This window comes from Carassius gibelio, chromosome A9, assembly GCF_023724105.1.
Source record: "Carassius gibelio isolate Cgi1373 ecotype wild population from Czech Republic chromosome A9, carGib1.2-hapl.c, whole genome shotgun sequence".
Classification (NCBI taxonomy): Eukaryota; Metazoa; Chordata; class Actinopteri; order Cypriniformes; family Cyprinidae; genus Carassius; species Carassius gibelio.
The window spans coordinates 27,803,151-27,814,106 of NC_068379.1; the positions used below are offsets into that span (position 1 = coordinate 27,803,151).

General features: G+C 36.8%; 1 protein-coding gene across 1 annotated transcript; it reads right to left on the minus strand.

The window, feature by feature from the left end:
- Positions 1-954: 954 nt before the first annotated feature.
- cxcr2 (chemokine (C-X-C motif) receptor 2) lies at positions 955-5,152 on the minus strand. The gene is made up of 2 exons (XM_052606634.1): positions 5,042-5,152; positions 955-2,775 (listed from the first exon to the last, which is right to left on the minus strand). Exon 2 carries the CDS (start codon positions 2,751-2,753, stop codon positions 1,725-1,727), a length of 1,029 nt encoding a protein of 342 aa, XP_052462594.1. The 5' UTR covers positions 2,754-2,775; positions 5,042-5,152; the 3' UTR covers positions 955-1,724.
- Positions 5,153-10,956: the final 5,804 nt, after the last annotated feature.

The following is a 10,956-nucleotide window of genomic DNA, read 5'->3' on the forward strand; positions in this document are numbered from 1 at the left end:
AAATAATATTTAGATATATTTAAATATTCAAAAAGGTGTAACATTTTTTTTTTTAACTTTCATTAAAATCTTTCAAATTTATGAATCCATGGTTAACTTTTTTTTCTGCAGTCACTGGGCTATATGTATTGAGACATAAAAAATAAACCTGAATTGTAATTTAAACATCTGTATCTTCATACAATTTCATAAATAAGTAGGCTATAATATGCCCAGGCATATCGGCTCTGTGAACGCGTTCATGTGATTGGCTTATAAGTAAACAATCCCCCACGTGGAGTGCGTTCTTGTGATTGGCTAAAAGAAGGGAGATATCTGATTGGTTGCTGATCATTCACTGTTTAAAAAAAAGCATTTGTGTGTCGAGCCAAGTCAAGGGAGTCTCAAAATTCACACACAAATGCAGTGAAGTTCACAGACCGCAAGCAGTTTGTGAATCAAGATATATGTGTGTGTGCATCAGAAATACATTTCTGAATCTTGTCCTGTGCATTTGTGAATCTTGAGTGCATTTGTAAATGTTGTTTGCATTTCTGAATTGTGTGTGTATTTCTGAATTTTGTGTGCATTTCTGAATTTTGTATGCATTTGTGGATCTTCTGTGCTTTTTAAATTTTGTGTGTGCATTTCTGAATTTTGTGCACATTTGTGTATCCTGTGTGTGTATTTATGGATTACGTGTGTGCATGTATGAATCCTATGTGTGCATATGTGAATGTAGTGTGTGCATTTGTAAATTTTGTGCACATTTGTGTATCCTGTGTGTGTATTTATGAATCATGTGTGTGCATGTATGAATCCTGTGTGTGCATATGTGAATGTAGTGTGTGCATTTATCTTTATTGAGACTCTTTTGGCTCCATACTTTTGGGCCACTTAAAGCACTGTTGCCACCTGTTTTGTTGTCGAGAGGAACTGGAGATGTTAGTGTACAAGGTACAAGGTCGAGAAGCATTTTTTTTTTTCGAAAGCAGCTTTATTTAGACATGTGAAGCCAAAACATTTTTTTTTTTTTACATTAATTCAGAGTAAGAACAAAAATAGCATGTCCTGAAACAAGCAACTAATAAAACCTTTCACTTTTTTTTATTGTTTATTATTTTTATTTTTTTGGTAACGGTAATGTTTCATGAGCAGCAAATCAGCATATTAGAATGATTTCTGAAGGATCATGTGACACTCAAGACTGGAGTAATGATGCTGAAAATTCACAGGAATAAATTACATTTTTATGTAATAAAATTTCACAATATTACTGTTTTACGATATTTTTGATCAAATAAATGCAGGTGAGCATAAGAGACATTAAACATTTTTTAAATTACAGGTAAAATACAGATGAAAAATAAACAAAACAGAAAATATCTACATTCGCCTGTTACACTTTTCCAACAAAAACAGAAACCTCTGCAGAGTGTTTTACACAGATCATACTGATATGTACACAGCGTTGAAAAAGCACAAGCTCGGCATTTTGCCTCAAACCAAAGAAAAACCTTTCAAAGATCATTATCACTAAAAAAGCCAGAGAAAGTCAAAGATACACAAGCACACTTTTATTTTACCTCTTAAAAATGACAATTCTGTCTTTACTGACCCAACCTTAAAGCTCTGTATTTTCATGACAGGGATGATATAACATTTTCTGGCTAAACTATGTTTTTAAAAGAAGCATGAAGAGGAAGAATACATATCATTTTAATATTACAGAGGAACACAGCTGACTACAGAGTCACTGACATCTGCCTAGTGCTTGCAGAGCTATAAGCAGATCCTACTCGATATTTCGACATTGTGTCTCTCCCCAACAGGCCTTTCTTAAAGAGAGACTTCAAAAGCTGGTTGCGGAATTTCTTTCCAATGAAGGCATACAAGATAGGGTTTATCGCGCAGTGGGTGAAGGCCAATGCCTGCGTGATGTACAAGGCAACGTCTATACGGTCTCTCAGTTTACACGTTTCCTTCACATGGCCGCCTCGCATCAGGTTGTCTGTTAACTCTAGAATATTATTGGGTAGCCAGCAGACAATGAAAGCCAACACGACGAATAGGATGACCCGCATGGCCTTCTGTTTTTGGCTGTTGCGCAAGCGGCAAAGTGTGCAGATGGTGAAACCATAGCAGAAAATCATGACGGCCAATGGCAGGAAGAATCCCAAAGTGTGGTGGAGAATCCGCCAACTCAGTCTCCAGCTGTCCATGTTTTCTGCGGTCAAATTGTCATGGCATATATATTGATCCGTATAACTGGACGCAAAGGCCTCACGATTTATCATAATGGGCAAGGACAACATAAAGGCACACAGCCACACCAATGCACACACTTTTCCCACCAGATGCTGTTTTTGGGCAAGAAATTGGGTTGCTTTCACGATGGCCAGGTAGCGATCGATACTAATACATGCCAGAAGAAAGACGCAGCAGTAAAATGTAGCTTCCTGCAAGCCTGAAATCAGTTTGCACATAACTGTGCCAAACATCCAGTGGCCGACGTGAAAGTAAGTAGCCCAGAATGGGAGTGTCAAAGAAAAGAGCAAGTCGGCGATGGCCAAATGCATCAGGTAAACGTCAGTTGACGTCCTGCGGTTCTCCATGCAATTCACCACGAATATCACCACCATGTTGCCTGGCAAGCTCAGACAGAAGACTATGGCATAAACTAAGACCAAAACCATGCTGTTCAGACTCTGTATGGTTTGTGGGCAGGGAGTCACCAAATCAGGGTATATGAAATCTGGAGTAGTAGTTTCCATGTTTAGGACGTTTGACTTCCAACTGTGGGGAAAAATAATTTATTAGAACCAACATATATCAATCTAATTCACTCAAATGTTTCAACACCTGTCAACATTCTTGACATTCTGTGGAGTATTAGTTAATTAATGTAATTAATGAAATGTATTTATTTTTTTAGTTTGAATGTAGATAGTAGATAATTAAGCTCGTTTCATAACTTAAAAAGTGTTTGTGCTGCCCAGGGCTCTGAACTGTTTCAAGGAACAAAAAACGAAAACCAGTAAAAGAACAATATTTTGACAGGAACAGAACCAGAATTAGAAACTAAATAAATTTGTAGTTCCGAACAGAATTGAAAATATGAAATGGCCATTAACTGGTTAATAACGTTATATTATCATTCAATTTAATATTAGAAATTTGCTGTCAATCAATCAAGAATTCCAGTAGTACGGCCTAGGCAAATGTGACATCCAACGAGTGAAATTATTATATTTATTTATATATACATATATATATATGTACGGTATATATGTATATGTGTGTGTATGTATATGATAAATAGGATTTTTATGCCACTGAAATGTCTTGTTACCAATTTCAATATCACAAAAAGCTTAGTGAACACTAAGCTTACTGAACACAAGTAAACAGTAACAAATTATAAAAAATTAGAACAAAGATACATACCAAATCATCCTACTTGAAAAACTTAAAATTAATTTTAAGTTTAAAATTAATAAGAAATATTATATTGTAAATAGATAAATGTACAAATAGGCTGATTATTACTCACTGTATGACTTTGAAATACATTAATACTTACTTTTAATACAAAAGCGATTCAGTCAAGGACAGTGAGTTATTTTCTTTCTGATGTTTGATTTACATTATTGACATAAATGGCAACATCGGCTATTAGACTGCTTTAAAGGAATAGTTCACCCAAAAATTACAATTCTGTTGTTGTTCTAAACCTGTATGAGTTTCCCTGTGCTGTTAATCGCAAAGTAATATATTTGGAACAATACTGATAACCAAAAAATAAAAATAAATAATAATAATAATAATTAAAAAATAAATAAATACACTATCGGAGTCAATGGGGACCAGAAACTGTCTGGTTGTGAACATTCTTCTCAATACCTTCTGTTATGTCGAGGAGAACAAAGAATAATGTCCGTTTGTGTTCTACTGAAGAAACAAAGTCATCTACATCTTGGATGCCCTGGGGGTAAGCATCACATTTTCATTTTTGGGTGAACTATCCCTTTAACATTGATGTAGGACACAAATTACTGTGTTGACGAGGATACTCGCAAAGACAGGCATTTTGACCCAACTAAGCCCCTTTCACACTGCCATTCCGGCAAATTCACGGGTAAAGTGTTCCAGCAATTGTTCCCGGGTCACTAGATTTTGCACTTTAAAAAAGCTGTCAATCAAAATGTACTTGTCGTGCTCGGGCCGAAACCTGTCAGGCTCGGGTCCTGTCGGTCCTAAATTTTAAGGCCCGATTACAGCTCTAGTATGTGGGATTGACTCAGAGTGGTTGAAATAGGTATTGCAGTCCAAATTCAAAATATTGAAGATGGTTTTTGCTGTGTTTTCAACCAAATGGCAACCCGGGGTGCTGAAATACAATTCAAATACAAAGACAATACTGTACATTATTATTATTATTAGGCTATTGTTATTATTATTAGCCTATTATAGGCAAAGACATTTGTTTTAAAATAATAACGTTATTAACAGATTTTTCCTACCAAACCAGTTTTGGAACAGTAATAATACAGAGGAACGCAGTTTTTTCTTTTCAAGCCCTGCCACCTGAAAGTTTTAAGTTTAGTAAAACTTGAAATGCTATATTGTGCTAGTGACAACTTGGATATTTGAGTTGACTAAACTTAAAATTTGAAGGCAATGAACAGTTTTTTACAGTTAATTTTAAATTTGCAATATTTAACTGAACTGAATCAACAATCAACAGTTATTTTCTTATTTATTACTGTGAACCTGCTTTGAAACAATTTGTAGACATAAAAGTCCTATATAAATATGACTTGACATTTATTCTTAATTTATTCTTAAAGTGCAAAATAAAAAAAATAAAAAAGAATGAGTTGCTTTGTCTAAACTTTTGACTGGAGCTTTTAGATGAAGCGTAAATGCATGCAACTAAAAGTATGCTTAAATAGTTCAGTGCAATATTTCACTTAAAGTCAGATTGCTAATCCATTAATCTTTAAATGAATTAAAAGATGAACAAACTTTCTATAAATTGATAAAAATGTTATTTTCTTACCGTTTTATTTTCTGTGATTTTACTGATTAACAGCGCTCAGGTCTGACAGTCTAGGTTTTAGAAGATCATCCAGTGAAAATTACTCAATACTGACTGACTGTTAATTTTCTGTAAGTGGTTTCATAACAACTGATTATAATCGGTGGGGGGGGGGGAGTGGAGGGGGGGTATGTGTACCAGTGTTAAATGCTACTGTTTTGGACAGCATTGATAACGTCTCTGATAGATAATATCATTTTTTTTTTTTTTTTTTTTGCGTTTCCATAACTGAATGTTGTGTCTTGTCACCAATAGTCAGTTTGCTTTTTTAATTACTGTCAGTTTTAGTGCCAGGGATTTAGTGTTGCCAGACATTGCTATCAAAACAAACAATACCATTTACCTTTATGCACCTGGAAGAAACTTTTATCAAAAGCAACTCACAGTGCATTCAGGCTATACATTATTATTATTACTTTTTTATGAGGATGTGTGGTGTTCTCTGGGAATTGAACCGACAACCTTTTGCGCTACTAACAGAATGCTCTACCACTCAGCCACAGGAACAATAAGAAACATAAATAAAAATAAAACCGAAATTATTTCAAATTTTCTACACATACGATAATATAAAGATATCGCTGACCCTAAACTGCAATGTCCTACTTTATTAACTTTCTAAAGTGTCAAATTAAGTGGAAAAAACAAGTCCAAAAACACTTAAAATAGCTGGATCTGGCAGAGCTCACGACTCTCAATACCCTCAGAAATAAAGGTACAAATGCTGTCACTGGGGTGGTACCTTTTCAAAAGGTAGACTTTTGTTCCTATTAGGTTCTAGTATGTACACTTTAAGTACAAATATGTACCTTTAAGGTACCAAAATGGACCCTTTAGGTATTTACCTTTTGAAAAGGAACCGCCCCAGTGATAGCTTTTGTCCCTTTATTTCTGAGAGTGAAGAAGACTTGTTAACTCCGCCAGCATCTTGCAGCGACAGTTTTCATACCACGGATGCTAAACATTCTTGCAAAGGTCTAAACTGAATTATGCATATCAGGAAAACATTCATATGAAGAGTTTAACAGCAAATTAGTCATTAGAGAACAAATTTTATTTTTGAAAATTTACCGAGGTCAGCACATCCGTAACGTCATAGCTAGCTACAGGCCTGCTGATTATCACTAGGCGACCCTGTCTCTTTCCTTCCTGTGTGAATAAGCAAAAATAATGTAGAGCAGAGATATTATCAGTACTTTGGTTTCACCGGAGAGTCATCCAAAACCAACATTAAATTTATTGAGGGCTGGCGCCACTGGGGACCCCCTCACCATGCAGGACTATCCTGCCCCCTCACTCAAGATGAGTGTGAAAATAGAATTTAATGATGAAATATAGTAGGCTTTTGAAATTAAACATCTGCCAAGTGCATGTTGTAGCATTCATATTAGGTTCTGTTTCACAAAATCATATTTTAATTAGCATATTTGACACACAAACTTCCTGCCAAGAATGGAAGAAGTGGAGAGAGAAAATCACCCAACTGTCATTAAGCATTTCATCACCAGTCAGGATTAACGATAAAGCTTAAGTGTTGAAAGAGTATAAAAGGCTCTGCAATTGAGGGTTTGCAATAAAATATGTTGTTATTACTATTCAAATTTGAGTATTTATGAATGGTTTTGGTTATTATTGTTACATCTGCATACTGCATGAATAGATGTTTCTAACTCTCGATGGTGCCGCACACAACTTCTTCAGTACTTGGCTCTCCAGTGTTTGTACTGTTTTTGTTCGTATTTCCTATTTCTTTGTTTATCAAACACGATCAGTTTCACCAGGGATGAACTTCTGAACATTCAGCAGAACACACCACAAAATCTTCTACCAGATTTAAATTATTCTGACGTTTTACTGAACGTTACACTGTTACACAACAATAAAGGATCCATATCACTCTGTACCACAACCAGCTTTCGGACACTCTGATCACTGTTTGGTTCGTCTTATACCGACCTACAGTTAGAAACTGAAATAAACTAAACCTGTTTTTAGGACTGTAAAAAGATGGACTAATGAAACAGAGCAGGAATAATAAGCTAGTTTTGACCTCACTGACTGGAGTATTTTTTTAACCGATCTGGGCGAGCTCACAGACACTGTAACATCTTATATCAGTTTCTGTGAAAATATGTGCATTCCTTCCAAGAATCATCTAACTTACAACAATGACAAACCATGGTTCACTCCAAAACTCAGACAGCTCCGTCAGGCCAAAGAAGACGCTCACAGAAATCGGGATGGATTCTTGTATAATCAGGCCAAATACACATTAGAAAAGGAGATCAGAGTGGCAAAGAGGAATTATACTTGAAAGCTAAAGAGCAAATTCTTTTCCAGTGATCCTGCTTTAGTATAGAAAGCTCTGAAAGAGATCACCAACTACAAGACACTTTCCCCCAGCACTGTGGAGAATCAACAAATAGAAGACGATATGAACAAGTTTTATTGCAGGTTTGAAAAAAAAACACTTTTCACACCTCCTGCAGCCCCGCTCTCCTCCCTTTCAGCACTCCAAATCAGTGAGGATAACGTGCATCAGGTCTTCAGAAAGAACAAGAGAAGACAGGCACCATGCCCAGATGGTGTTACACCAGCCTGTCTGAAATCCTGTGCTGATCAGCTGGCCTCTGTCTTCACACATATCTTCATCTGATCACTGTAGCTGTGCAAAATCTGCTCATGCTTCAAACGCTCCACCATTATCCCTGACCCAAAGAAACCCCAAATTACAGAAGTAAATGACTACAGACTTGTGGCTTTAACGTCTTTGGTCATGAAGTCATTCGAAAGACTAGTTTTCACTTATCTGAAGTACATTACTGGACCCTTACTGGACCCCCTGCAGTTTGCCTACAGAGCAAACAGGTCAGTGGATGACACAGACAACATGGGACTGCATTACATTCTGCAACATTTAGACAAGACCGGGGACTTATGTGAGGATCATATTTGTGGACTTCTGCTCTGCTTTTAACACTATCATCCCAAACCTCCTCCTGCCAAACTAACTCAGCTCTCCATGCGAACACCCATCTGTCAGTGAATCAGGAGCTTCCTGACAGGCAGGTAGCAGCTTGTAAGACAGGGAAAACTCTCAAACAGCACCTGTACGATCAGCACTGGCATCCCCCAGGGTTGCGTCCTCTCCCCACTTCTCTTCTCCCTGTATACCAACGACTGTACATCTAAGGACCCCTCTGTCAAGCTCCTGAAGTTTGCAGACAACACCACACTCATCTACCTCATTTAGTATGGTGATGAGTCTCCTTAAAGAGCTGGTTAAAGAGCTGGCTGTCTGGTGCAGTCTCAACAACCTGGAGCTCAACACGCTCAAAACTGTGGAGATGATCGTGGTTTTAAGGAGAAACCCCCCTGCTCTCCCCCCACTAACCATCATGGACAGCACTGTAATAACAGTGGAGTCATTTAGTCTACTGGGCACCACCATCTCCAAGGACCTGAAGTTGGACAATCACATTGTCTCCATTGTGAAAAAGGACTAGCAGAGGCTGTACTTCTTTCACCAGCTGAGGAAGTTCAACCTGCCACAGGAGCTGCTGAAACAGTTCTACTCCACCATCATTGAATCCATCCTCTGCACTTCAATAACTGTCTGATTTAGCTCACCTACCAAATCTGACCTCAGAAGACTACAGAGGGTAGTCCTGACTGCTGAGCGAATCATTTGTACAACCCTCCCATCTCTCTAAGAATTGTACTTATCCAGAGTGTGCAAAAGCGCCAGTAAAATCACTTTGTACCCCTCGCATCCAGCACATTCCCTCTTTGAACTGTTGCCATCTGGTCAACGCTACAGAGCTCTGAGCAGCAGAATGACCAGACACAGAAACAGTTTCTTATCTCAGGCAATCTATCTCATTAACATTTAACAAAAATATTGGAACACACAACACTATATACATTACCTATTTAACACCATACTTGCTTACATAAAAAAATTCACACATCATACATCATAATTGTTTATATTATATTTTTATTTAGCTTTTTTGTACATTGTCTATTTTGTCTATTTGTATATTATTATTTTTATCATGTGTGTCCTGTCTTGTCACTGTCATTCTGTTGAGCTTCTGTCAGTAAAAAATTCCCTGTATGTGTAAACATGACTTGCTTGACGTATTAATATGTGGTGATCTAAAATGTGTTAATTTATAGGATAAAAATAAACAAAATTTTCTAATATGTTGGTCTATGCAAATTTTTTTTTTTTTTTTTTTAAATGTAATATTCATATTGTGCCAGGTCCAATCTCAGAGAATGCATTTTTCCATTCAACTTCTGTATTTTCCATTGTTTTTCAATGTAAATGCGACACTAGATGGATGTCTTTAAACGTTGCACCCAAGTCCCACATCTTAAGCAACGTCTTGCACATGACATTGTATTCTACAATGCATCGCTCAAGTAAAATGCATAGGTAATGAAAACCTATGCATTTAAAAAAATTACCCCGTGATTTACTCACCTTCAAGCCATTCCAGATGTATGTAACTGCCTTCCTATGGAGACTGTGTTCCCTGAACTAGAAAATAAATAAAAAAAACCATCGAAACCAATTTAAATGTAAAAATTTTATTGTTGTTAAACAAATAATTATAAAAAAAGATAATATAATACAGATAAACAAATGATAAAGAATGAATATTAGATCCCTTTCTACAAAAGCGCCGTTTGTAAATGATATGATAACAGATCATAACTTAAACAGAAACCTGGCTAAAACCAGATGATTAAATTATTTTAATGATTCTAAATGATTCTAATATAAACGTTAGCCACATCCAAAAAGTGAAAGGGGAAGTGTTAATTGTTAATTGTTGACGATTTAAATATCCATGTAGATAATGAAAATGGTGCATTGGGATCAGCATTTTTAGACATTCTAAACTCCATTGGGTTTAGACAACATGTGTCAGGACCTACTCACTGTCATAATCTTACTCTAAATTGAATACTCTGACATGGATGTTAATGTTGTTCTCCAGCAAAGCGATAATATCACAGATCAATATCTAATCTCGTGTATACCCCATTTAGCTAAAGCTGCAAATTCAACTCCTTGTTACAAATATGGTAGAACCATCACTTCTACCACAAATGACTGCTTTGTAAATAATCTTCCTGACTTGTCTCTATTCCTCAGCATATCCATAAGCTCAGAAAAACGTGATGTTGTAACAGAAATTTGGACTCTCTCTTTTCAAGCACTTTAGATACAGTTGCTCTTTTATGCTTAAAGAAGATTAAGATAAACAGTCCGACACCGTGGTCCAGCTAGAAGAAAACAAAATTAGATGTGTTTCATATTGCCTGGAAAGAAAGTACTTCCTCCTACAGAAAAGAATGTATACTGAAAAAATATACTCAAGTAAAAGTAAGGCTTCCATGGCTCCTTTTGCAAGCAGTGTTTGTACTTCAGGCTGGAGAACGTGAGCATTGTTGTCCCACACCAAAATCTGAATAATGCCTCTAAAGTGAGGTAGTCTGTGAGCGACCTGAAGTGTGTAACCTCATTCTATGGTTTTCAGAATACAAATTGACACATCCAGGATAACTTCCAAGCCTGAAGATGAATGGGTAGTGATTCTATCTTTTCAAATGTTAATTCACCACAAGGGGATGAGGAACTGACATTCCTAGAAATGAGGAGGAGATAAATGCTCTTTTGAATATGTGGATCCACTATCACAGCGGTGGTTTGCAAGTGAGAAGGACAGGTCCAGCTTGAAACATATTCAGGCAAAGGTAGCGCTCAAAAACCACAAAATTGGCCCTGGCCTTGCCTACAGTGTACAGCGGCCTTAGTAGCATGCAGAGGCATCAGGACTTGTGCAGCTTCTCCAGAACCG